Raw genomic sequence first — 27,892 nt, 5'->3', positions numbered from 1 at the left:
CCCTGTGTTCCTTGATCTTTAAGTGTCAGGCTTCACTTTTTCCTCTTTATCCTTGAATCATGAGACCTGTCTTTGGAGTTTGACTCTTCTTCCATTCCCCAGCTCCTCTGAGAACAGAAGTCAGTAAGATGGTCTTAAACTGAAACATGATTGACTTAGATTTAGATGAAGGGAAGACTCTTCTGACTTTAAGGATTAATATTTCAATGAATTCTAAAAGAGGTTATGCATTCCACCTTGCTTAAGTATGACTTTGACATAATTCAGGATCTCATTTCAAATCCCTTTCTGACACTACAACATTAATACTTAGTGTTTAATCACGTTTTACTTTTTCTTTGAGGCTTCTTCGACAAGCTCTCTATTTCCTCTTGTTTCCTTTAAATGGGTCTATTTTGGGGATATTCTTCCAGGTTGGCGACACTCTAGTATTCCCCTTTTCAACTCTGATTTTTGCTGCTTTTGCTTAAAAATGTCCTAATGTGGTTTAATATGACGCTACACTGCCTTTTATTCTCAGATATCCATACCTAGAATGCTGCTTCTGCCATCTTTGGACTGCTCTCCTAACTAAACTGGACTAAATATGGATGTTTTGTGATTCTCACCTGTGAACCTCGACACTAACACTTCTTGTGTTCCCCATGGATTCTTAAGGATCCACCGTGCATAAACAATACCTATCCTAATTATCTTCCTTTATGTACACAGAATCACAGCAGCCACTCATGTTCATGAAGCCAGCAGCAGATCCCATGCCATCTTCACTATCTACTATACACAGGTTGGTTACCCCTTTATTTGCTTAGATTTCTTCCTTTCTCAGTCCCTTTTGACGGCTTTCTTGTCTTTTCTTACTTCTTTTCCTTTCTTCTTACCTTTCCATTTACAGGTCCTTTACTGTGATCTAATGTCACAAGGAGGACCTACATACAATCTACTAAGCTCTACACCAGAAAGGGTGGAGGCAGTTTCATAAAAACTAATCAAAATATCTTCAACTTATATTTACTTTTAACATTTCAAAGCACTTTTATATCTATGTGATCAATATGAGCATTTAAAACAAGCAAGGGGCACCTAGGTGGTTCAGTTGGTTAAGTGTCCAACTCTTGATGTTGGCTTAGGTCATGATCCCATGGTTTGTGGGATCGAGCCCCATGTCGGGCTCTGCACTGGCAGCACAGAGCCTGCCTGAGATCCTCTCTCTTCCCCTCCCAACTCTCTCTTCCATGTACTCTCTCTCTCTCAAAATAAATAAATAAACACTAAAAAGATAAAACAAGGAGCAAGACTGAAATAAATATAAGCGTTAAAATGAAAAGGTTGAAGATTTACTTCTATTATGATGGAGTAAAGAGATCAACAAATCCTATCTCTCAAAAGCAACTATAAACCTGATCAAAACTGTCAAAATAACCATTTCTCCTCTCTAAAAATAGACCAGAGTCATATAATAAACCACACATTTGTTTAAGAAAACTACCAAATTGCAGGTAAGAATAGTACAAACCTGTGGTGTGTTGCCTTAGGCTGTTACTATCCCCACCTGTCTCTGTCAGTGAGGTAGTTGAGTGAGGGAACAGAAGGCCATGAAAGCCAGCACCTTTGTTGCTACCGCTGCTAGAGGAGTTCACATGATTTGGACCTTTTTCAAGTTAGAGTGGTGCTCTTGATGGCAAGGAACAGGAGATCAATAGCTCCCTTAAGACTGAGGTTGTGAGTCTGTTTCAGGCAAAAAATGAACTGGCAAATTACCTGGGGATTTAACAGGAAGTTCTGGAAGATGATGCAGCCATAGCAGACTTGATAAGATCTTTACATATCCTGTATTGAACAGAACCTAAACCTAAAACTGAACTTTTAATGCATTCCCCAGCCCACACATAGATCCATTAACAGAGAATAGAGATTTTATTGGCTCAAGATGCTTGATTATAATTTATGACCTGTATTTTGTTGAATACTTAGCTACGTAGACACACAGTGGCCCCCAAAAGGCCAAGCTTAGAGGTAAAAACAACTAAAGGAAAAAACTGAACAGAGAATTCTTTGGCTATGTATTGCTGGGGAGGCAGATTTTAGAGATTTTTAGCCTAGGCAAGTTACAAGAGAAACCCAACAACCACTGCCACTTTCAAGGGGAAAAAAAATAACAGAATTCAGAGTTGTTACAGTATGTTATCTAAAATGGCTAGTGTTCGACCAAAAATTTAGACATGCAAAAGCAAGTAAGAAACTACAACTCATGGCCATGGGGGAAAAAACAAACAAACAAACAAACAAATAAACAGTAACAGTCAGTAGAAATTGATTCTAAGTGCTCCAGATGTTAAATTGTTTAATTATGCCAGTGACTCTAGAAAATTTCAATAAAATCCTAGAAATTGTTGTATAAAATGGGAGTCCCAGAATTGAGCTGTATAATAACTGAAACAAAAAAATTTACTGGTGGGACTCAAGTAGATATGAGATGGCAGAAGAATTACTGAACTTGCATACAGACAAGTAGAAATCAAACATTTTGAAGAAAAGAGAGTAAAAAGATTAAAGAAAAAAGTACAGAGCCTCACAGACCTGTTGGACCACAGCAAATGTGTTAACTTAAGTGTAATGGACATCCCAGAAAGACATAAGAAAATAAGCATAAGAAAATTTTGAAAAATAGTGGCCAAAAATTCCAATATTTGTTGAAAATCATTAATGTACAGATAGAAGTATTTTGAAATCTCTGAGTAAAATAAATATAAAAAGATTCATACCTAGACACATCTTAGTCAAATTATTGAAAGACAAAAAGCAAATCTTGAATGCAGCTAGAGAAAAATGACTCAGGATATATAAGAGAACAATTACATGATTAATGGACAACTTCTCACCAGAAATATTCGACCCCAGAAAACAGAGTACTGAAAGGAAATAAAACTGTCAACCAAGAATTCTCTATGCAGCAAAACTAACTTCCCAAAATTAAGATGAAATAAGAACATTCCTAGATAAAAAAGAAAAGAAAAAAACCGCCAGAATTTATTGCTAGCAAGCCTACCTTACAAGAAAACCAAATGAAATGTTTCATGCTGAAAGAAAGTAATATCAGTAACCTAAGTCTACAAGAAGAAACGAAAAGTTTTGAGGACAGGAAATATGTGGGTTAATATAAAAAGCTACATAAATATATTTATTTTTTCTTCTAATGTTATTAAAAATAAGATTGTATAAAACAATAATTATAATGCTGTATTATAATCACTATACATTACATACATTGTCATACATATTGACACTAATAGGACAAAGGAGTAGGAAGGAAAAGGAGATCTATTCAAGCAAAGTTTCTATATTTATAGGAATTAAGTTAGTATTGTTTTGAAGTTGATTGTGATAAGTTGTGATGCATGTTGTAATCTGTAGAGCAATCACTAAGAAAGTAGCTAAAAAATGTAATTCAAAAATCAGAAATTTGGGGCTCCTGGGTGGCTTGGTCGGTTAAGCGTCCGACTTTGGCTCAGGTCATGATCTCACGGTCCGTGAGTTCGAGCCCCGCGTTGGGTTCTGTGCTGACAGCTCAGAGCCTGGAGCCTGTTTCGGATTCTGTGTCTCCCTCTCTCTCTGACCCTCCCCTGTTCATGCTCTGTCTTTCTCTGTCTCAAAAATAAATAAACGTTAAAAAAAAAAAATTAAAATCAGAAATTAAAATGGCATACTAAAAATAATTATTTAACACAGAAAAGGCAATGAAGAGAGAACGGAGGTGTAAAAAATATATGAGACATTTGGAAAATAAATAGAGTAGAAATAGTTTTGAACACATCAGTAATTCCATTAAGTGTGATTGGATGAGAGTATAAATTGTCAGATTGGATAAAAACAGAACTCAACTATATGTATGCTGTCTACAAGAAACAGCCCTTAGAGCCAAAGATACAAGTATGTTGAAAGTAAAGGGATAAAAAAATATACACCATGCAAATAGTGACCATAAGAGACTTACAGTACTATGTTAACGTCAGGCAAAAAATAAATTTTAAGACAAATACTATAGACAGAAAGGGACATTTAATAATGATAAAAGGTCTGTACATCAAAAAGATGTAACAATTAGGGGCGCCTGGGTGGCTCAGTTGGCTAAGGGTCCGACTTTGGCTCAGGTCATGAACTCATGGTTTGTGAGTTGGAGCCCTGCATTGGGCTCTGTGGAGCCTGGAGCCTGCTTTGGATTCTGTGTCTCATTCTCTCTCTGCCCCTCCCCGACTTGTGCTCTGTTTCTCTCTGCCTCTCAAAAATAAATAAATGTTAAAAAAAAAGTTATAACAATTATACATGTATGTGCTTCCAACAGTAGAGCTCTAAAATGTAAGAAGAAATAGGACAAATAGTTCAGTTACAGTAGTTGGAGATTTCAGTAATCCACTTTCAGTAATTGGTAGAAGAACTTGGCAGAAATCGGCAAGGATATAGAAGATTTGATCAACATTATTAACCAATGTGACCTGACATTTAACACTTAACATCTACAGAATACATTTTCTTTCTTTCTTTTAAAGTAAGCTCCACGCCCAAGTGGGGCTTAAACTCCCAACCCTGGGATCAAGAGTCAGATGCTCCACCGACTGAGCCAGCCAGGCGCCCCTAGAATACATTTTCTAGTGCACCTAGCCCATTCTCCAGGATAAACCATATATTGAATAAAGCTAAAGTATGCAGTTGTAAGATAAATAAGTTCTGGGGATGTAAAGTAAAACTTTATGACTAGAGTTAACAATGATAGATTATTATTTGAAAGTTGCTAAGAGATCTTAAAAATTCACATCACAAGGACAAAAAAATTGTAATCGTGTGAAGTAATGGATGTCAAAACTTATTGTGGTAATCATTTTGCAATATATACATATATCAAATCATTGTTATACATCTTAAACTTAAGCAATGTATATCAATTATATCTCAATAAAACTGGAAAAACAAATTATGGCACATTCACATTTAATGTTCTCTACCTTACAAAAATGATAGATACATCAACTAATCATAATATGTAGGACTTTAGTTGGATTCTGATTCAAAGAAACTAAAAAAAAATTGAATAGGAAATTTGAAAAATGACTAGATATTTGATGCTCTGAGGAATTGTTGATAATGTTCTAGGTATACCGATGGTATTGTGGTTGTGTTTTTTAAGGGTTTTTTAGAGATGCATACTGTAATATTTGCAGTTGAAATTGTAGTGATGAATTGACTTCACAATAATGCGGGTGGTGAAATAGTGGGGATATAAGCAAAGTGAGCCTGGCCATACATTGACAGGTACGTGAGAACTCATTATACTGTTTTTCTACTGTCCTATATGTTTGGAATTTACCCTAATAAAAATATTTTTAAGGTAAAAATAAAAGGCTAAGACAGTGTGGCATTAACATTAAGATAGACAAATAGATCCATGGAATAGAAGGGAGTCCAAAATAAATCTATGTACAGGCAACTGCCTTTTCACAAACTTGGCAAAGACAATTCAGTGGAGAATGTATAATCTTTTCAACAAATGGTGGTAGGACAATTGGATAGCTATATGTTAAAACAAAACAAAAAAAACCCCTACAAAACCAACAAAACAAAACTAAACAAAACCCACACCAAAACCAGAAGAAAACAACTGTAATCCATACCTTGCACTTTATCCAGAAATTAACTCCAACTAGACCATAGATATAAATGTAAAGCCTGAAACTATTAAATTTGAAGATAACTTGGGAGAACCTTCGTGATACTGGATTAGGCAAAGGGTTTTTTGATAAATTGAATTGAACAAAAGAACAAATTGAAATTTGCAATTGGTCAAAATTTAAAACGTTTCTTTGAAAGACATTATTGAGAGAATTTTAAAAAAGCCACAGATAGGAAAAATATATCTGTAAAACATACCTGATAAAGGACTTGTATCCATAATATATATAGAACTATCTAAACTCATTGTAATAAGAAAACAACTTACAACAGTGGGCAAAAATTTTAGGCCAGCACTTCACTAAAGAAAATATATAGATGGTTATCAAGCCCTTGAAAAGATGCAGACATCATTAATCATTAAGGGACTGAAAGTTAAATGAGATACCACTATCCACCTTTTAAAATACCTAAATTTATTTATTTTTAAATGTTTATATTTGAGAGAGATAGAGACAGAGTGCGAGCTGGGGAGGGGCAGAGAGATGGGGAGACACAGAATCTGAAGCAGGCTCCAGGCTCCACAGAGCCCAATGTGGGACTTGAACTCAGGAACTGTGAGATCATGATCTGAGCCAAAGTTGGACACTTAACCGACTGAGTCACCCAGGCATCCCTAAAATACCTAAATTTAAAAGAGTGATTGTACTAAATCATGACCTGCTATGTAGGAGCTGAAGTTCTTGTCAACTATATTACCAGTTGGAATATAAAATGGTACAACTTTGGAAAAGAATTTAAACATGTAGCTACCATATGATCCAGCCATTCCATGCCTAGCTATTTTTCCCAAGAGAAAAGAAATGGTATGTTTGTACAAAGACTTGGACTCAAATATTCATAGCAGCTTTACTTGTAATTGCTCAAAGCTGGACATGATCCAAATGTCAATCAAGAGGTGAAGAAGGGATAAGTTGAACCTGATATATTCATATAATGGAATATTACTCAGCAATAAAAAGGAATGAACTCTTGATACATACCTCAACACGGATGAATCTCAAAATAGTTATGCACAGTGAAAGAAGCTAGACATTGTGTAATTCCATTTGTATGAAATATACTGAGAAGACAAATTTAAAAATTTTTAATGTTTATTTTTGACAGCGTGAGCAGGGGAGGGGGAGAGAGAAAGGGAGACACAAAATCTGAAGCAGGCTCCAGGCTCTGAGCTGTCAGCACAGAGCCCTAGGAGGGGCTCAGATCCATGAACCACGTGATCATGACCTGAGCTGAAGTTGGACAGTTAACGGACTGAGCCTCCCAGGCGCCCCTGAGAAGACGAATTTATATGTAGAAAATTGATGAGTGGTTGCCTGGGGAAAGGGATAGGAATGGAGATTGATTGTGTTCTGACTTGGGGGAACTTGGGGAGTTATTGGAAATGTTTTAAAACTGGATTTTGGGGCACCTGGGTGCCTCAGCTGTTTGAGTGTCTGACTCTTGATTTCCACTCAGGTTATGATCCCAGTATTGTGGGATCAAGCCCTGTGTCGGGCTCTATGCTGAGCGTGAAGCCTACTTAAGATTCTCTCCCTCCCCCTCTCCCCCTCTTCCCTGCTCACACATGCTCGCCCTTTCTCTCTCTAAAATGAAAAACATCCCCCACCCAAAAAAAACCCTCCTGGATTTTGGTAATCGATGCACAACATTAAAATGAAACAACAAAACCCTACACTTAATTTTTTTTTAAAGGCAAAATAGGTTTTTTCTTGAGAGCTGGATGCTCCTGAATTGAGAACATAGGTAGAGTGCTTGCCCTAGTAAGTGAACATGCTGTGACTCCAGTTGGGGGCCCTGCACCTGCTGTGGATCTCTACTGATGAGAGTCAGTCCCCAGGAGGGGAGTCAAGCATTTGCCTGCTAAATTGTACTAAAATTTCTGGTACCTCTGAAAATTGTGCTCAGAGGACCTCATGGGGATTTGCCCACTGTGGAAGTCCTGCTCTATTTTCTTTTTTAAAAAAATTTTTTTAATGTTTATTTATTTTTGAGACACACACACACAACATAAGCAGGGGAAGGGCATAGAGAAGGAGAGGGAGACACAGAATCCGAAGCAGGCTCCAGGCTCTGAGCTGTCAGCACAGAGCCCAACATGGGATTCAAACCCATGAACCGCAAGATCATGACCTGAGCTGAAGTCGGACATTCAACTGACTGAGCCACCCAGGCACCCCCCTCCTTTTTTTTTTTTTTTTTTTTTAGTTTTTGTCCTGCTCTATTTTCAATGAAGTAAGGACCCAGAGCTTACTGATTGACTTATCAAACTTTGAGAGCTCATCTGGTTCAGAGCACATTCATATACAGATTTTTTGAGTGATTTGGATAAAAATCCAGAATATCACCTTGTTCAGGGAGGGTGTCTAAGGGGGAAATACTACACTTTTCCAAATGACAAGCTTTAAATGTGCTTTCTTCCTTAGGCAATCCTGGAGAACAACCTCCCCTCTGAAATTGCTAGCAAGATCAACCTTGTGGACCTAGCAGGCAGGTAATTAGGATTTCAGAGCCAAGGGGAATTAATCCCTTGACCTTGTTCTTGCCCATTTTACAGGGAATAAACTTGTTCCGCCTTTTCCACATATCAGTCATCCTGAGAAAATTACAAAAGAAACAAATTGTTGAATGCCATGTTAAGAAATTATAGTTTTCTAGGGGCTGCAAAATCTCCGATGTCAGGGGTTATAAATCTTAGCTGCTTATTAACATCACCTGGGGCCTTTAAAAATTCTCAGTGCCTGGGTTTCACCTCTGATCAAATAAATAGCATTATTAGTGGGACCAGAGGCAGTGCAGACGTCAGTAGTTTTTGAAGCTGCCCAGGTGATTCTAGTGTATAGTCAAGATGAAAAACCACTGCTCTAAGTGGAAGTAACCAGTTTAGTACACTTTTTTTCTTTGACTTAATATTGGTTTCATGCAGCCTATCATTACTGGAAAAAAAAAAGAAAGCAAGCTTATAAAAATACCATAGCATAGAGGAGAAGATATGACCTTCTAAGTATTAGAAGAAAGCATGGATTGTAGTCACATGTATATTCAGAGAGAAGAAAGTCTTCTTTCTTCTGTGGTCACACACAAAAGTGTGAGATGAGATAAAGCAAATTTTCTTATTTTAAAACTGTTAATTTATTACTATGGTACATCATTCCCTTAAAAATGAAGTGTTGTCTCTGTCAGCTGCAACTCTGGCATTTTGGGAGAAAAAAATGAAATGCTCTCTGAAAGAAACTATATCAGGCACCTGGAAGTGTGAATCTTCAATATTTCCCATTGACTTAAAAAAGAAATTTAAAACAATTGACAGATAACGACCCAGATACCATAAAGCCATTAATAGGTGAAATTAAAACAGAGATTGGGCAGATGTGAGTATATGAAAAATCTATGCTAATATCATTACTGTAAATGAGCATTAGTTAGCTGAAAGTGCTCTGGCAGCCAAAATAAAAATGTAATGAATTATTTGATTTCTATTGCCTGAGAAGTGGAAGAATGCCAGTTGGTTACAAGATGGTAATACTTTTTCGGGCACTGAATTCTAAAAAGAATTTAACATGTGGGCTTCTTACAAAATGTACAACATAATGGATAGTGTCTTTCAGCAGTATTATAAGGACAGTGTCTTCCTGTTTGTTTTTCTTCTTCTTTTCATTGATTATTTAGTGAAAGAGCAGATCCCAGTTACTGTAAGGACCGGATTACTGAAGGAGCCAATATCAACAAGTCTCTTGTGACTCTGGGAATTGTCATCTCCACTTTAGGTACTTTGCTGATAGACTGGATCATCAGAGTGGGAGGGAGACTTTGGAAAATAACTCCTATATTTTCATCTTGTCAAGCTGGGATAGACATTTACAAGGTTCTTTTTTTATAAACTTAGCTTCTGGGTGAATATCGTAAAAATTGATACTTGTCTGTGATTGAGAACACTATGGTCATCCTCCCATCCCTCTCGTTTCAAAAAGAGAGGAGACTGAAATATCATGTGACTCAGATACTCCATGTCATGAGTCCAAAGTCTAATTCAGGGTTCAAACTTGTAGCATCCTATCATATGCAGAGAGGGATTAGGAAGTGTGATACTTAAATTTGTGTTCTCCAACCATTGTTTTACTGCGTGTGTTTCATGATTCCTTTTTCCCTCCACTTTTATTATTTTTTTGTCTTTAAAGCCCAGAATTCTCAAGCATTCAGCAGCTGCCAGAGCCTCAACAGTGCAGCCAGTGATGGTGGTGACAGTGGGATCCCTAGCTCTCCTTCTGGGACAAGCAGTGGAGGGGGGCCCTCTCGGAGGCAGTCTTATATCCCATACCGGGACTCCGTGTTGACCTGGCTGCTGAAGGACAGCCTTGGCGGCAACTCCAAAACTATCATGGTTGCCAGTGAGTGGGATGCTGGAGCTGGTTCTGTGTTGGGACTGGTACTCTGCCTCAGAGAAGGGGCCATGACCACCTGCTTCATTAAGGGTCTCATAATACAGCATGGACGATAGCAGTAAGGCAAGTGGTTACAGGCTGGGTCGGAAGGGCTTGGCGTCATTTTTAACTTTCTCCTTCTACCTCAGCTGTGTCTCCTGCACATACTAGCTACAGTGAGACCATGAGCACACTGAGATATGCATCTAATGCCAAACACATCGTCAACAAGCCGCGGGTAAATGAGGTGAGACCTTTATTTGAAGTCCTGGTTTGGTATTGTTTACATTAAGTTCTTTTATTCTCTCACTGATTTCTTTCTCCTTACAGTCACCTCAACTTGCCTGACCTCCAAATAAAGAAAGAGTGAAATTCTTTGTTTCAGAGTCATACCCTTCTCCCATATCTTTACTGACTCCATTTCGGTTGCCTTTTTGAATAGTTTATTTTAGATACTTCTCTGAGGCCATCCCTTGTGTACCACTGCCACCTTAAGGGAGATCATTTAAAAGTTTCTGTGTTTATTGCTTTTATTTTGAGTTTATGTTGATGTATGCTTCTGTTTTATATCTTTTCTTTTTCTTTTTTTTTTTTTTAAGTTTGTTTATTTTGAGAGAGACAGAGACAGTGTGAGTGGTGGAGAGGCAGATAGAGAGGGAGACAGAGAATCCCAAGCAGGCTCTGTACTATCATTGTGGAGCCTGACAAGGGGACTGTCCCCATGAAACCACAAGGTTTCATAACCTGAATTGAAACCAGGAGTTGGACGCTTGACCAACCGAGCCACCCAGGCACCCCTGTTTTCTTTCTTTTCTATGCAAACTGCAGTGATTTCTCTGTTTCGGGCTAAAAGGGGCTTGTAAGGAATTTAATAGTTTTGAAAGTTGATTAATAATGAAAAATTCCTTATCTTTGCAGTTTCAGTGAAAAGTTTCAGGGCAGGAATCATAAACTGGTGGCTAGACCTTTATAGCCCATTTATGAACTGTTTTAAAGGCAATGTAATTAAGTAGGTACTAAATTCAGTCACACTATAGGAAGGCCAACATCTACCTCCTATTTGTGCTGCTTTTTGGGTTACCTGTCAACCTCCTGCTCAAGGACACTGATTCTCATACTTTATCAGAATTAACTCCTTGAGGGTTGGTTAAACCACAACTGGGCTCTGGCCCTCAAGAGTTTCTGATTCGGTAGGTGTTGGTGGGGGGCAGAATTTGCATTTCTAACAAGTTTTTAGGTAAAGTTGATAGGGTTCTGGGATCATACTTTGAGAAGACTGCCTCAGAAGTTACTCCAAAGGAGTAAACCACTTTTTCTGAACTAATTCTCTGTTTTATTTTAAAGCTGGTTGAGGCCTGATATCAATCAGTGGTGACCAAGTTTTTTATGTTTCAGGATGCCAATATAAAACTGATCCGAGAACTCAGGGAGGAGATCAGAAGACTAAAAGCCATGCTGTTGAGCTTCGAACTGGTATTCAGGCAATCGGAACTTTGCTGTACACAAAACCTGCTTTTCTTCTGCATGGAAGCTGAGCTCTGCTGCATTTTGTGCTTTCACTTAAGTGACACTTGTAGAACAGAGTCAGGAACAAAGACAGGACTTAGATTACTCTGATTACCTGAGTAGTTTTGGATGGGGTGGGCATCATCAATATATCATCTTTGCTGTCCAAAGGGCAATTGCCTGAATGGCTGTTATTCTGTGTGTAGGAGGATTAAGAGAATGGGCCCCTCCAGAAGAATTTCTTTGAATTTTCCTTCTTTGTACCAAATTGATCCCCAATATTTAAGCTTCTGATTTGTTTCTGATTTTAATGATAAGGTCGTTTTTTTTTTTTTTAATCTGCCCTTCTTTTCCTTCATAAGAGTAAGGGTGAGACCCATGAAGCACATCTTTCTCTTTGTGCAGAGAAACTTCAGTTCATTGAATGAGGAAAAGGATGAGAATCTGAAGGAGCTGGTTCTCCAAAATGAATTGAAGGTGGGTTTGTTGGGTGGACTCATTTGTGGTTTATATCACCCTGGTAGTGGGTCTCATCTCCTTCCATTATTCCTCAGTCAAGACTGCTCCCTCCTCAGGACAGAGAGGTTCTATCTAGTTTAGAGACAGTTGTCTCCATTGAGCCTTGAGTGGGGAGTGTGTTTGCCTTAGGGGATGGTGACTGGATTTCTTTGTTTTGTTCTCTTAGGGGTTCATGATAACTTCCTTTGGATAGGGACAGTAGCCTAGAAAAAAAAATATTTTCCAGTCAAAAAATCAACTAACTGACATGTATTCGTTGAGTACCAAATAGGTGCTCAGCATGATGCTTCCAGAGATACAAAGAAGTTCCTTCCCTCAAGTGGCTTGCAGTCTAGTTGGAAACACACTTAGAGAATGGTTAAATGAAATGAACTATATGAGTTATATGAAAAGAGCTTAGGGAAGGAAGAAATCAATATGGCTTGGAATTTTCAGTGCAGGCATCACAACGCTGGAAGCTAGAGAAGTTGAACTAGACCTTGAAAGATCAGTGGATTGTGTTAGATAGGGAGAAAGGGGTATGACATTTTGGGTGAGGGTGGGATAACATAAGAAAAGGCATGGAACCAAAAGAATGAACTGGTGTGGGAGGCCACGTGGAAGCACAGAGTGTGAGGAAGACTGAGCTGGCGAGAATAGGTGCTCATGGAAGAGAGTAGTGGAGGTAATGTTAGGGCCAGTTTAGGAGGTTTGAATTTGACATACACAGGATTAGTCATGGCTTCTTGAACCAGGTTGGGCGACATAATAATGGAGTCTATTGGTGACATTTAATATGACAGTTGTATGTAGGACTAATTGAAGAGAGGGAAGACTGTAAGCAGACCAACCAGGAAAGAGACTGATTTTGTGACCCTGTGAACGTGAGGACAAGACATGTGGGGAGGTTAGGTTACATGGTGATTCCTGGAGACATTTGTGAGGAAGAAATGGCAGGCATTGTTTGGTGACAGGTTCGATTTAGATACCACAACCAAATATCCCAATTCCTGGTATTCTGTCGCCTCATCCTTATCCATTATAAAGTATCCTGGCTATGTCAATATTTTGTTACCAGACTAAACTTTAGGACTACATCACGCATCCAGATATCTCTCAAAAATTCTGTGTTTAAATATATGTTCTGATTTTTGGTTCAGAAAATACCACCCCTGTGTATATAAGAGATGAAGGACAGAGTCAAAATCACTCCGTTATACATTCTGGCAGACCTGGACTCGAATCTGCCACTTGCTGGCCTTCTGACCTTAGGCTTTGTAGGGGTAGGTGATGAAAGCCAGCCAGAAGGGGTACTTCCAGTTACCTGAGCCAGGCTGGCTAAACTGTAAGCCACAATGCACTGCTGCTCACCTCTGCTGGGTCCTAATCCAACCCAGCTCTTCGCAGTACCTGGTAGTTTCACTCTTTGCAGACTTCAACTCAATGATTATAATGTTAAAAATGACATTTCTAGGGTACATAAAACACTTGTACCTAAACTTGGCATACTTTGTTTTTTCTCACGTTCTCTGTTTATGAAAAGTACTTAGCTGAATCCAGGTCCTTTTCCTGGGCTTCCTCAGGTTCTTCCATTCCCAGGATAACTTTTCTGCCTGGACATTAATTTCCACCAAAAGAAGAAAAAAAAGCACCTTATACTCAACATTGTTCATTCACGTTCCCCAAATGGCCTTAGCTTAAGGCCTGTAATTTGCTATATTATATATATTTAAACTCTGTTCCTGATATATAGTAAGCCCTTAGTATTTTATTGTTGTTATTACATGTTCTTTTAGACTAGTTTCTTATAGTCTTCTTTCTACCTGAGGAGATTCATCTTGATGCTTTGTGTATCTTTGAGCCTGATACAAGCTTATATTAGGATTTGAGGTTCTACACCTTGAGAAAGAAGTGTTAGGTCATAAAAGGATTCCCAGTATGGATCACATAGAAGAAGGATAGGGAAAGGGGAGTTGTAAACATACATGTATGAATAACATCTCAAATAATAAAACAAAATAACATTTATGGCATTTTTTCGAGTTATAAAAACAATACATGTTTGTTGAAGAAAACTTTAAGAATACCCTTTACTGAGGGAGTTTATAAAAGTAACTCTTGCTTATTGAAGAAATTTTGGAAACAGCTCACATAGGAGGTGCAAGGGCCTATGTGGAGCTTTGAATAGTAACAGTGAAGAAGGTGAGGAAGGAATGCCATGAGGAATCAGAGCAGGATGACTTCTGACCTTATGTCTGCTCCGTGGACCGTTGGGCATCTAAAACTGCCTCCTGTCTCTCTGCAGATAGACCAGCTGACTAAAGACTGGACCCGGAAGTGGAATGAGTGGAAGGCCCTCCTGGAGCATTACAGAGTGGACATCAACAGGAGGCGGGCTGGAGTGGTCATTGACTCCAGTCTGCCACACCTGATGGCCTTGGAGGATGATGTACTCAGCACAGGAGTCGTGCTGTATCACCTCAAGGTGAGCAGGCTGGTGCATTGCCTCCTTCCCTGAGCCACTGGCTCCAGAGTCAAGGAGGGAGAAGCCAAATGCAGTAGCCATGCATCTACGAATTGAGTCAGATGCCACAGAGCTGTGTTCAGGTTTGCCCTCTGGAAAATGGGCTAGCCAGCCAAGGGTGATTGATTTGTTTGCTTTTGTATGATTAGAGCAAAAAACTGGGAATCAGAACAATTACTTGTTTTTCTCTGGCTGCTACTATTGCTCTTATATAACTTACTTTTGTTCTCTGTGATTTAATTTCATCATTTTAAAGTAAGAATGATACTGCTTGTATTCCTTTTCTGGCTTCCTGAAGCACGGAGGTACAGGCATGGAGGTAAAATCCTAACCTTGAAAAGCGGTTAGCACTCCTGAGCTCTGCACATACAAGCTGCTCACAGACAGCTTTCAGAGGCTAAAGAGGGACTCAAGATCTGAAACAGTTTCCTTCTCGTATCTCCCCACTCCTCAACCTCCTGCTTCTCATTACTAGGTTTGCCAGGGAAAGAAGAGAGGCAAATGAAAGTAGATATAGATGGCTTAAAGAAAGCATGAGGGATGTGGCACCTGGGTGGCTCGGTTTGTTGAGCATGCCACTCTGGATTTCAGCTCGGGTCATGATCTTGAGGTTTGTGGGTTCAAGCTCCACAACGGGCTCTGCACTGACAGTGCAGAACCTGCTTGGGATTCTCTCTATCCCTCTCTCTCTGTCCCTCCCCAGCATGCGCTAAGTAGATTAAAAAAAAAAAAAAGCGTGAGGAAGACCCCAGAGCGCTGGTGGGCCAGCAGGGTGGGGCAGGGCAGGGCACAACATGCAGCCATCTGGAACAGTGGAACAAACTCCTGCCTTCCAAGAAGGATCTGGATCACCTGGTTCTTTGTCACATGGAAGCAGGTCCTCATTTCTAAATGAAGCATTTTGAGATGTAGTGCCCAATGGTAGTCATTCATACCCTGTCCTCATCAAAAGTATTTGTCCTCCTATAAAAGGACATTCCCTGTGGATGACAGAACATACTGTATGTGGCCAAAATCCCTACGCTCACTGAAAATCCAGTCTTCATTCTCCTAATTGTCCCCAGCTGCCATTTGAAAGGAACAGGGCTTATGAGGGGTATGTAACACTGCTCTTATCCCTGGAGAAATCAGGCTCCTAACACTGCAGTGTATATGGTAGCGAAATGTTAGCAAAGCTCATCCTGTTTAGAAAGTCGTGTTCTTAGGATAAGCCCTCAGGGAAGTTGTCAGAGACTGAGCCTCTCAGAAAGTTAAAGTAGCTTATTTTCCGACACACAGAGTATAAATTAGCTCTGTGAAAATGCCTCAGGCAGAAGCTGTTACCTAAAAAACAGATTTGAATACCAAAACCTGTCTATCAATCCTTCTATTAGAACCATAGGGAGAGGTTGGAGGTCAGGAAGAGACCAGTGGATTGAAATGGTTAATATTTGAACAGAAATGATCTGATGTATTGAGTGGATGTGGAGTGAGCAGGTGAAGCTAGACGTCATGTGGTAGAGCTAAGTGTGGCAGCAGAGGGTTAAAGGACATGACTCAGATTGAATCAGAGAGGAGAGGTGAGCACAGGCCTCATCTGAATGTTGGGAGCGCTGGTTTTCAGTGTGGGGTCTGTGCACACTGAGGGTGGTCCCCCCTCCTAGATGCATTCCCAGTGAACCTGGGGGGTGAGGTTTTAGTCTAGTTCTAATCCTGGCATTTCTGCATTTTTTCCCTTTTTGTTGGTTTAGATCCTATTTTGGGTAATGGTATAGCAGTAATCACTCAAGAATCTCTGTATTTTTGTTTGCTTTCCTAACTTGGTTATAGACCTGTCACGAATCTCTAGCGTTGCTCTGGAAGCTCTTTTCCCTTGGGTCACCTTGGGAAGTACCTTGGATGGACAGAGCACACCTGTGGGTGGAGCACAGGTTACTGGTATCCTGGACTTCATCCTCATGCTGTTCACTCTCCCTGCATAAAGAAACAGAGGGGGCAGTAAGCACAGCTATCATCTCAGTCCTTGTTAAATGAGATGCCTTTGTGTTTTTCTTGGTAGTTTCTTCCCTGTAGATGTAGAAGTTGTGATATACTGTGAGGAATGCATTTCATCATCAGGACTGACCCTGAACCCAAGGGGTCCTGACCCCTTTTCCTCGATTTTGTTTGATGGTATTTGTGGAGGCCAGCATCCATTTGTTTGTGTGGCTGAGCAGGAAAGGCTGGGCTCTGGCTGTCTGGGGTTGTTGGGAAGCACAGTGAGGCCAGAGTCTCATTGATTACTTCTAAGAGGCTGCCTTCTCACCAGCTATTTTTGGGGAGCTGCAGGGACACCCCCCTTCTGGCTGCTGACAGTGAAAACAGGTGGAAAACTCTCTGGTCACTTCCAGTTACGAGGGAGGTGGTATGGTGAGGCTGGACAAGCATGGGCTCAGGCCCAGAGAGACCTCAATTCTAGCCATGGCTCTCCTATTTAAATTTTTTTTTCTAATACATTTTTTTAAAGTTATTTATTTATTTTGAGAGAGAAACAGACAGTACAAATGGAGGAGGGGCAGAAAGAGAGTGAGACAGAGAATTCCAAGCAGGCTCTGCACAGTCAGCTTGGAGCCTGATGTGGGGCTTGAACTCGTGAAACCGTGAGATCATAACGTGAGCCAAAACCAGGAGTCAGACATGCTTAACCAACTGAGCCACCCAGGTGCCTCTTAAAATATTTTTAATGTTTATTTATTTTTGAGAGAGAGAAAGACAGAAAGACAGAGAGCAAGCACAAGTTGGGGGAGGGGGAGAGAAAGAGGGAGACGCAGAACCCGAAGCAGGCTCCAGGCTCTGATCTGTCAGCACAGAGCCTGACACAGGGCTCAAAAGTCAGACTACAAGATCATGACCTTTAACATTTAACCAACTCAGACGTTTAACCGATTGAATCACCCAGATGCCCCAGCCATGGCTCTCCTATTTAGTGTATAGGCTCCCTGAGCAACTTTCCCCATCAGCTTCAGATTCCTTATATATAAAAGGGGGATAATGAGTATATTTTAGGTTGCTCAAGGATTAAATAAGAGATGTCTGTAAAGCACTCACTGCAATGCCTGGGACATAGTGGATGGTTATTCAATACCTGATAAATATGTATCTAAACTCAGCATCCTTGTTGTCATAGTGCTGCCTTCTACAAACAGAGCTATGTGTTCTTAAAAGAATTGCTATAATCCAAGGGCCAAAAGGCCCTGTTTTCTACTAACCCAGTAATTTGTTTATGCTAACTCCTTTTTCCCCTCCTTACACTCTCTTCTAGTCCTTTTTGATTCTAGACATGCTTTTCTCCCATTTGTGCTTTACCCTTCTTAAAATCTGGTATCTCTCAAACTTCATTTGTGGACCAAGAAGTTAAAAATCTTCTGCTCCATACATCTTCGTAAAATATGTGTCTCTTGGAGACTAAATGGACCAAACTTGGACCACACCAACCTTTGTCCCTAGAGAAAAGCTCTGCCTTTGCACCCTCTTCCTCGGACTGGAGAATATCTGACCGACAGCCATGACTGTTCTCTAACATCAGGCCATGGGACAGAAAGGAGTTTGTCAACACTAGTTGACTTTGCAAAGAGCTGGTGCTGCTTTTTTCTGTATTTTTTGCTCCTGCCTTCTCAGGAGCTTCCTGGGCTGCTGTGGGTGGGCAGAGCAGTCAGAACAACCTGGACCAAAGTTGAGAAGTGTGTGGGAAAGGCTGGGGTGGGCATGGGAAGACAGTGATAACACTCCACCAGGTGGGTTCTGCTTTGGGGGCAGGCTGTGTCCCTTTTTATTCTCATTTAAAGGGCTTTGTTTTTCCTTTTAGGAGGGGACAACAAAAATAGGAAGGATTGACTCAGATCAGGAACAGGACATTGGTAAGTGATAGAGCATCTGGGTCTGACACTGTGGTGGACACTCATGCCTGACTGGTCTCTTTAGAGGAACCTGATGATGCTCTGAGAGGAAGGAATCCTTGAGGATCAAGGGGCTATTACTCTTTTGTTGCTACATTGTGGTGGTTGTTGTGTGTCAGGGACATGATAGGAGGAGATCCACACCATGGGAGAATCCAGATCTGGGTGGCTCTTCCTCTCTTGTCATAATGTATGTATGATCTTCTAGATGTGGATTCTGATCTCGCAGAAATGGTGTTTCCCTGGGTTGTTTCCCCACCCACGTGACCCCCATCTCTTGTGTAGTTCTGCAGGGGCAGTGGATTGAGAGAGACCACTGCACTATCACGAGTGCCTGTGGGGTAGTCATTCTGCGGCCTGCCCAAGGGGCCCGCTGCACAGTCAATGGCCGGGAGGTCACTGCCTCCTGTCGTCTGACCCAAGGTAAGACTGTTTATAGCCCTGTTTATACCGGGATAAGTGATGAACTAGCTTCCTTCTTGTGGGCCAAACCCACAGAACTCAGTGAAGCAGGCTTTAAACATGGGATACTTATCCTCTGCACCCAGAGATCTGAAGATCTGAAGATTTCCTAATACCATCCTCTTCCCAAGGCCCCAATTCCAGGTCCCAAGGTGGAGAATGACTCTCTGAAATCTCTACCTGTGTTTGCTAGCTCTGTGTCCTTGGGAAAGTCTCTGGACATCAATTTTCTCATCTGTAAAATGGCGATAAGAGAATTGTTGTGAAGACTGAATGAGTTAATTTGTGTAATGTTCTTAACAGTATTCTTGTCACCTAGTAAATACTCATTATCACTATTACTATTACTACTATTATTAATCTGTTCAAATTCCATCTTTCCTTTGACGCTAAGCTTACATTCCCCCTCTTCCATGAAGCATTCCCTAACTAGTCCACGAGGAACTCATTTTGCTTTCCCTCAGAATAGCAGAACTCCTCCTGTTCATTTTGTTAGTTCAGTACATATGCTGTGGGATATCCAATGAATACATATCTTATTGACTCACCTAAGTTATAAGCTTGTTGGGGGCAGGACTTTGTCTCTCAGAAGGGCACCCTGCACATAATACATACGGAGAACGTGAGCTGTTGGTTCATTCTCCCCTGTCTCTGCCACAGGAGCAGTCATAACGCTGGGGAAAGCACAGAAGTTCCGATTCAACCACCCAGCAGAGGCCGCTGTCCTGCGGCAGAGAAGGCAGGTTAGTGTGCTGTGTTTTCAAAGTGACTGCCAGCCACCCTGCTCCTTTCAAAGGGACAAGTTTGAGCTTTATCTGGTTCTCTTGGGGTGGGGGTGGTGATAGCAGCCTTACCCCCCTCATTCCTCGTTCCCAGGTCGGAGAGGTTGTCGGTGGCAATGGCTCTTTGGAATGGTTGGATTTGGATGGAGATGTCACTGCCTCCCGGTTGGGTCTCTGCCCTTTGCTTTGGAAGGAGAGGTGAGAAACTTGTGCTCATTTTGCTATGGAACCTACTGTTCTTACTTCTTTGTCTATTACAACATGGAGCAGGGAGGAAGTGAGTATAATAGCCAACCTCTGAATGAGGCTTGGTCTCAACCAACTTGTGCAAGTGATGGAATGTTACTGAACTAGCTGCTTAGCTTCTAGTTGGCAGGGAAGCAGTCTTAGCCCTCATTCATTTCCTGTTTGTTATTACAACTTCCATCATCACTGAAAGGAGTATATATCATTTGATGTTTCCTGTTGCCAGTTTCTTCTGTCAGCAAGATTTGAACATGACATGTTTGTACATAACTTTGAGACTGCTTCTGAACTTACCTCCCCATGTGCCCCTTTAAATTCTGGCTGGCCTGTGTGTGAGGTCACAAGGTGTGTCAACTTTCAGGACTGTGGCTTCCTCTGAGTTTTTAAAGATAGTCTGTGACTGAGAATCCTTTCTTTTCTCAATACCAAAGGGTCCAGAACTACACATAAGAGGGTCAGGAACTCTCAGAACAATATGAAAATATCTTGGCGTTCTGCCCTCTCATACCCACTTCGCCTGCATTGTGATCGTGAAAACATGGAATCAAAGTTTTATATGTGATTGGTGGCCATTACTTTTCTTCTTCACAGTCCTTCATCTATTTCTCCACAGAATCCCCTTCCCAGATCTACATGTCTCGTAGGTTTGATACTGTGAACAGTGGTACCCTTCTGGTCCTGTAAGCCAAAGTAGCCTCTTACTTGGGGATGTTCTGTAGAAAATGTCAGCAGGACACCCACTGCCTGTGAGACCACTGGTGTTGGGAGGCTGCCCAGCACTGAGGCCAGGGTTCCTGGGAGATTATGATGGCTATTTCCCCTGGTTCCTTCCAGGGAATCTAGCCGCTCTTTTCTTAGGCCAGGAACATTTACTGGCAGCTGATGAAAAGTCTTGGTCTGACATTGGTGGTGAGGGGTGTTGGATGTAGGGACAGAGTGCTGCGATGCATGAATAGCAGGCAAGTCCTCACATGTGGGCTACTGAGGATGGAAGGACGAGGCACCAGAGTCTCAGGCAGGAGGACTCCAGTGTTGCGTGACCGGGGGCTCTGTGGGGTGACAGGGAAGGTGGGAGAGGTGACACAGCTGGAACATATCAAGGCCAAGGTGGAGTAAGGAGCTGCTGGAGCTCTTGTTTCATGAGAGTACAGTCATGAGAGGAGGTCTTGTCTTAGGTAAGATTTCTACTGTGGGAAGACGCATTGGAGATCTGTCTTTCCCAGAGTTCAGAGATTTACAGAGAACAGCTCTGCAACTTAATGAGCTGTGAGGTTGAAGAGTTATCTTGGAGTTGGATAAAGCTCCTTGACATCCTGGAATTATGAAGTAAAAGCTTTGTGGCCTTAAGCAAGTTACTGAGTCTCTGAGCCTAGTCCCTCACCTCTAAGTAAGGATACTACCATTTGTCTCTGGGAGGTCCTCATGATAGGGTTTGAAAGAGCAAGTGCACGTGGAGAGCTCTGCCTTCTGCCTGGCACTCCCAGCCCCGCTGCTGAAGGCCCTTGTGCCGAGCTGCCCAGGTACATAATCTCCCTTTTGTTTTCCTGTCCTCCCACCTCATCTCAGCTGACCCATCCACCCTAGAGAACACTGGTCTTCTCCTGCCTTTTTTTTTTTTTTTTAACTTTTATTTATTATTGAGAGACAGAGAGACACAGAGCATGAGCAGGGGAAGGGTAGAGAGAGGGGGAGACACAGAATCTGAAGTAGGCTCCAGGCTCCGAGCTGTCAGCACAGAGCCCGACGCAGGGCCCGAACCCATGAACCATGAGATCGTGACCTGAGCCGAAGTCGGACGCTTAACTGACTGAGCCACCCAGCTGCCCCCTTCTCCTGCCTTTTAAAGGTCTTCTTGGGCTCTCTAGCCCCAGGGGCACTGGTGTGACCTTTCAGTAACATCAAGAATGCACCCTTTCATTTGGGGAGGACAGAGAGGGATTGAAGAATCAAGGCCTCTCCCACTTGCTGCCTCCAGTCTTTAGCACCAGCTCCAGGAGTCCGTGGGCTGGGCTGGTCCTACGCAGCTACCATAGTCAGCATCTGTGTGCCAGCCCCTGGTGGAAGTGGGGTGGTATGGGCCTCAAGCCTGTGATTGGGCAGAGGGACCAGGGAGAGAACCCGTGAGAGAGAACACTGTATGTCGTCAGCTGGGTTCCCAGACTGTGTGTGTGGCTGTGTCTCCATAAGAGTCTCCTCTGCTCTGGTGGGCTTAGCTCCAGAGCCTCCCCTTGTCCTAGAATTTTCTTCTCTCATTTTTCTCTCTGGGGGAGCACTCACAGGGAGCCTGCAAAGGTGGAGCTGACTCCAGAGCCAGAGGGGATTGGTCAACCTGTCTGTTTTTATCCCTTGCAGCAGTGACCTGGACCAGAGAGGAGTTTGTCTTTGAAAACTGTTTTTGGTTTTTTTTGTTTTTTTTTTGGGTTTTTTTTTTTTTGCATTTTCCTCTTTGGAATTTGGGGGGCTTAACCTTAAGTGCTTAGAGCCTGGGAGACCCTGTCGCTGCTGCCACTGGCACTGTTGCCTTAGTGAGTATCCGCTGCTGCATTCTGCTGCAGAAGCTGTCAGGCCTCCAAGCAGCTGGGAGAGAGGGCGGGGGAGGGCGTGATGGAGTCCTGGCAGGCAGGTGACCAGGCAGCAGTGGGGAGATGCTGGAGCCACCTAAGATGAAGGGCAGTCATCTGACAGAGACAGAGGTCCTTGGCTGGCAGATAAATGAAGACTTGCCAGTAGTAATAAGCCCGGACATGTAACATAAGGTTGCTTCCCCCACTCCCCCACCCCCAACCTGCTTTTTGGGAACTTGACTGATGTGCTTAGCAGAGGAGCCATTTTTATTCTGATGGCGTGTGGCCATCTCAGGTGAATGTGCTGGGTCTATAGTGAACATCTCAGACAGCTTCCCTGTGCAGGTCTTGTTGGTGCATGAAGGAAGCTGCATTGGGTCAGCAGAAGCTAACTGGCTAGCTGCTGCTTCCCTAGGGGAAGGGTAGAGGGAACCCTCTTCTGTGGAGAAGCAAATTGTGAATCTGAGGGTTGTGAGACAGGCAGAGAAGGAAGCTGAATACTCTCTGGGGATTAAGAATAAAGGTACCTCCCCTGCTCCTTGCGTCTGATGGTCTGGACTTTAGCTGAGTTTGTCCAAGACCCTCTTATGGGCTCATGCTTGTAATTCAGCCATGTCTGTGGTCAGACAAATTTTGGAGCGGTAATCTAGCATGCATACAAACATATGTATAATCTGTTTCCCATTAGCACCTTTTCTCTTTGTGTGGTGTTAACTGGTTTTCTGTTCTAACTGCTGTCCTTAGCCTTTTGCCTCACATATGAACAGAGTGCCTTTCCTCTTTCCTGTACATTCCACTGTGTGTATTTGGCCTTTTGCCCATAGTAGTCAGAGCCAGTCTCCCCCAGGACACACGCACTCAAGTATCTGGGCCTGTCCCAGTTCTTGGGCCCATTGTAGATTGAGTCCCCTCCCAGACTCCTTCCCAGGGAGGAGATTGCCATCGTGTCACTTCGTACCCCCACCCCACCCCCCCCCCCCCGCCATCCATCCTTCACTCTCCTCTTAAGGCTGCATTAAGAAATCTTAATTTCTTCTAAGACAAAAGGCAGCAAACTAGTAAAGAACTAGATAGTTGGTTTGTGTTTTGTTGTTGTTATTTTTACCAGATAGTATTTTAGGGTTTGTGGGCCATACAGTCTCTGCTGCAGCTGCACAAGCAGCCTAGATATAAACACTCATAAACGAATGAGTGTTCCAATAACACTATTCACAAAGATAGGCAACAGACCACATTTGGTTCACAGGCTATAATTTATGGACCTCTGCTTTGATATACCCTCTGTGATTTCATTCTTCTCTACAAAGTAGTAAATTTAAGCTGGGTGAACCCGTCCCCCCCAACCCCCACCCCTGCCCAGAGCACTGCTCCGACTGTCTAATGTCAAGTCAGTAAATGGGCCTTGAGAGTCAGGGCATCCTTGGACTGGAATGAGTGCTAAGGACTGGCTAAGGGAGAGCAGATGCGGGCTCTTTTGTTAGCCTGTGGCAGCTCCCAAGCCCTTCTAGTCACTCCCTACTCCCTAGGGCCACCACCCTGGAATGCCCATGCAGTGGCTCTTTTAGAAATCTGAATGACAGAGGGGCGCCTGGTGGCTCAGCCGGTTGAGTGTCCAACTTTGGCTCACGTCATCATCTCACAGTTAGTGGGTTTGAGTCCCATGTTGGACTTTGCACTGACAGCACGGTGTCTGCTTCCAAATTCTCTGTCTCCCTGTCTCTCTGCCCCTCCCTGACTCACACATGCACTCTCCCACTCAAAAATAAACATTAAGAAGGAAGGAAGGCAGGCAGGAGGGAGGGAGGAAAAGAGAGACAAAGGGAGGAAGGAAGAAAGGAAGGAATGAATGAACCTGAATGACGGAGATGGGGAGACCCTGCAGAAACAGCATGTGAGGTCCTTGCATAGGAGGCCATGTGTGACCCTGGGAAAAGCCATGCAGGGAGAAGCTGTCAGTCTTCTGAAGAAGGCTGTGACTCATCCACGGCCACACAGGTACCTGAAGGCAGAATAAAGCATGACTGCAATCCAGAATTCTTTTTAAACTTTGTATTATGTATAATTCCAAATACACTACTAGTGATCAAGTCATGGCTAATCTTGTTTCATTTATATCCCCACTCCCTTTCCACTTTCCCCTACTATCCCCCACACTGGATTTGAACAAATCCCAATTTCACCAGTAAATACTTCAGTGTATATCTCCAAAGTTATGGTACAACCTGAAACTCATGAGCCCTATTCTTGGGCTCATTCACTGAGAATAGCCCTTGAGTGGAGACCAGCCGTCCTCTGGGTCTCAGTGCATATAAATCTCTTTCCTCTAGATTGGCTACCTTCTTCCTACTCTCGTGTCACAGAGTGTTTCTGTTTCAGAAAACAGAGATGCATGATGAACATGTAGGGGAGTTTCTATTCCCACAGTGGTTGTTGGAGCTTCTGCCTCTACTCTGTTTCCAGCACATTTTGAGCAGATACCTTTTATTCTTTTTTAAAGGCCAAAGCTCCTTGATTTAGCTAAAATGTTTTTGTTTTTTAAAGCTGCTTTACTTTCCTGGTTATTTTCCTTAACTAGAATGAACTTGTGTTTCTGGTAGACTCACAGTCTAAGGATATGCTAGTCTGAGGACCATTCTCCCCTCCTTCACTGTGACATCATGAGCTGCCTGTGACAGCGTGCCTGGGACAGTGTGTGTCTCAAGTTGCTAGAAGTTCAAAGCCCTCTCTGCCCTGTTGAATTCATGGCTCTCTCAGAAAAGCTTAGACTACCACTGGTTTGCCCTGAACTGGGCTTGCATTTCCCTTGGGTAACCCCGGCCCCTCTGTGATAGGAAAGTGCTGGAAGAGCAGAGCGACCAGGACCGCCAGCCACTGGGGGCTGGAGAGGCGCCCCACAGGGCCCCGATTCAGCACCAGCACTACATGGGGGATTTGAGGCAGCGGATCCTAGCAGGACAGATTAGAGCCAGACAGGAACTGGAGTTCGACCAAGCACACCTCAGCCGGCAAATTAAAGACAGTAGGTGCCCACTGCTCACTGTGTTTGCTTCACCTTCTCATCTCTTCATTTTCATGCTTCTGCATCCTTCTGTATTCTCTCCTTTGTTGCCTTTATGATTTGATGGAATCTTTGGTATTAGGTGTTCTCTCCCCTCTTTTAGAAACCAGGGGCTCTTATGAGGGGCTGGAAGCAAGAATAAGGAAGCGACCTTCCTTATTGCCCCTCAGAGTGATGGACCTCCTGCTCTCTCTTCACGTGCACATTTATTTGTGCTTTGGTGCCTGTCCCAGCATGTGCTAATGCCTGGGGGCTTCCTTCCCTAGCCCTGTGGTAAGGGGGCCTGGCATCCCTCATATCTTGGCCAGGGCTTTCCCTCCATTCAGGTCCAACCACAGCCAGAGTTGTGTGAGTCTACGCCACACGGGCAGGGGGAGGTGCTGACCTTCTCTCAGGGTGTCTTTGGTTCCCAGACCAGCAGTGGCTGCTCATAGAAGAGCCCCGGCTGGCTGGCTTACAGCAACAGCAACAGCAGCAAGACCACATTACAGAGAAAGAATTCGAGGCTTGTGTGCGACCTGGTGCTTGGCTCCAGACAGATCTTGAGACTCCGCCTACCCCACTGGTCCGAAGTCAGAAGAGGGAGGTACGACTGCAGCTGGGGCGCAGGAACGTGCTTCGGGCAGCACAGAGGGACATCCGGCGAAGAAAAGCCTCCTTCCAGCTAGAGAGAATCCTCAAGAAGCAGAGGCTGCTGGAGGCCCAGACAGGACTGGAGCAGCCCAAGGCATTGTGTGGGCTCCAGGATGACCACACCCAGAAGCCCCCATACCGGCTCCCTGGTGCTGGTGCCATGGTCCGAGAATCTCAACACAGAAGCAGACTGACAGATTGCCGTTCTTTGAGCCTCCAGAGGCTCTGCAGCCAGTATTTGCCCAGGCTACACAGGTACAGCCAGCTGTGGTCACCTGAAATCACTGGCTGAGGTTTACAGCCTTGTTGCCCAGTCAGTGTTCTTCACTTCCCAGTGCCATGGTTTCTCGGTCTGTGAAATGGAAAGATTTGCTTCCTCCTCTTTTTCCCACCACTTTTCCCCTCTTCTTTCTCTGTAGGTGACATCTTCTAAGACTTAGGCTTTTCTCTTCTCCCACCCCGAGTGGCAACTCTTGCTACTTTGGTGATATCTTCCAAGTGAGAATCTCAGCCTCATTTTTCACCTGCTCTTTAGACCCTGGCTGTGCACATACATTCCTTGTGTTTGTCCTGCCACCACCTCCCTCTCCTCTTGCCTCACACCGGACTGTGTGCCCACACGCTTCCTTCTCCTCCCTCCCTTCCACCTGTCCTGCCACCTCAAGTGAGCTTCCTCACCCTACCTTCCAACTGGTAAGCTAGTGGAACACTAGCTGATTCCTGGGTCCAATTTGGGATCTTTTTTTTTTCTTTTCCCCTTCACTCCTTATATTCATTCAAGGTGAGGGTGGAGCAGGGGACTGTGTCTACTTCTCTGTATCCTCCAGGCTTACCTCAGAGCCTTGCCCATAGTATGTGTAGACTTCACGCCTTTTGGTTCTGTTGGCTCACCTCTCTGGTCTTCAGAGTGCTAGGCAGGCTTTTTTTTTTTTTTAAAGACTTTTATTAAAAATTTTCAAACATAGACTAAGTTGAGAGAATAGTGTCCCTATCACCCACATTCAGGAGTTTCCAACATCTACCATGCTTGCTTTAATCTCCTCTCCTTCCTTTTCCTGATGAAATATTTTTATTTGTTTGTTTTGAGAGAGAGAGAGAGAGCACGTCCGCGCACAAGTTGGGGAGGGGCAGAGAGAGGGAGAAGAGAATCCCAAGCAGGCTCCACACCACTAGCACAGAGCCCAGTGTAGGGCTCAAGCTCACGAAACTGTGAGATCATGACCTGGGCAGAAAACAAGAGTTGATCACCTCACCAAATGAGCCACCTAGTCTCCCCTCTGATGAAGTATTTTTTTTTTTTTAATTTTTAAAAAAAAAATTTTTTTTAACGTTTATTTATTTTTGAGACAGAGAGAGAGAGAGCATGAACAGGGGAGGGTCAGAGAGAGAGGGAGACACAGAATCTGAAACAGGCTCCAGGCTCTGAGCAGTCAGCACAGAGCCCGACGCGGGGCTCGAACTCACGGACCGCGGGATCGTGACCTGAGCCGAAGTCGGACGCTTAACCGACTGAGCCACCCAGGTGCCCCTGATGAAGTATTTTTAAAGCAACTCTTAGATACC

At 43.0% G+C, this 27,892-nt stretch overlaps 1 protein-coding gene and 1 long non-coding RNA gene across 13 annotated transcripts in view; one reads left to right on the top strand and one right to left on the bottom strand.

Annotated features, from left to right (window-relative positions):
* STARD9 (StAR related lipid transfer domain containing 9) overlaps positions 1 to 27,892 on the top strand; it is a 127,367-nt gene that overhangs the window by 65,968 nt on the left and 33,507 nt on the right. For 7 of the 12 annotated variants that reach the window (XR_008299216.1, XR_003423059.2, XM_027067028.2 and 4 more), the window contains 14 exons: positions 712 to 784; positions 8,148 to 8,215; positions 9,391 to 9,488; positions 9,900 to 10,109; positions 10,292 to 10,389; positions 11,538 to 11,615; positions 12,054 to 12,125; positions 14,452 to 14,631; positions 18,494 to 18,545; positions 18,870 to 19,007; positions 19,707 to 19,789; positions 19,923 to 20,026; positions 25,470 to 25,657; positions 26,092 to 26,584. Coding sequence is in view for 10 of the 12 variants with exons in the window: in XM_027067028.2 (XP_026922829.2) it covers positions 712 to 784; positions 8,148 to 8,215; positions 9,391 to 9,488; positions 9,900 to 10,109; positions 10,292 to 10,389; positions 11,538 to 11,615; positions 12,054 to 12,125; positions 14,452 to 14,631; positions 18,494 to 18,545; positions 18,870 to 19,007; positions 19,707 to 19,789; positions 19,923 to 20,026; positions 25,470 to 25,657; positions 26,092 to 26,584 (1,935 nt within the window). In the remaining 2 variants the exon portion in view is untranslated. The other 5 variants (XM_027067038.2, XM_027067029.2, XM_053224115.1 and 2 more) reach the window with 4 other exon arrangements.
* LOC113601797 (uncharacterized) lies at positions 12,538 to 21,667 on the bottom strand. Its single transcript, XR_003423060.2, has 3 exons — positions 19,595 to 21,667; positions 19,227 to 19,281; positions 12,538 to 13,759 (listed from the first exon to the last, which is right to left on the bottom strand). It is a non-coding gene; the product is annotated as an uncharacterized LOC113601797 (long non-coding RNA).

The sequence above is a fragment of the Acinonyx jubatus genome, chromosome B3, assembly GCF_027475565.1.
Source record: "Acinonyx jubatus isolate Ajub_Pintada_27869175 chromosome B3, VMU_Ajub_asm_v1.0, whole genome shotgun sequence".
Lineage (NCBI taxonomy): Eukaryota > Metazoa > Chordata > Mammalia > Carnivora > Felidae > Acinonyx > Acinonyx jubatus.
The sequence above is the reverse complement of the archived record's forward strand: the minus strand, read 5'-3'. Positions and strand labels throughout refer to the sequence as shown.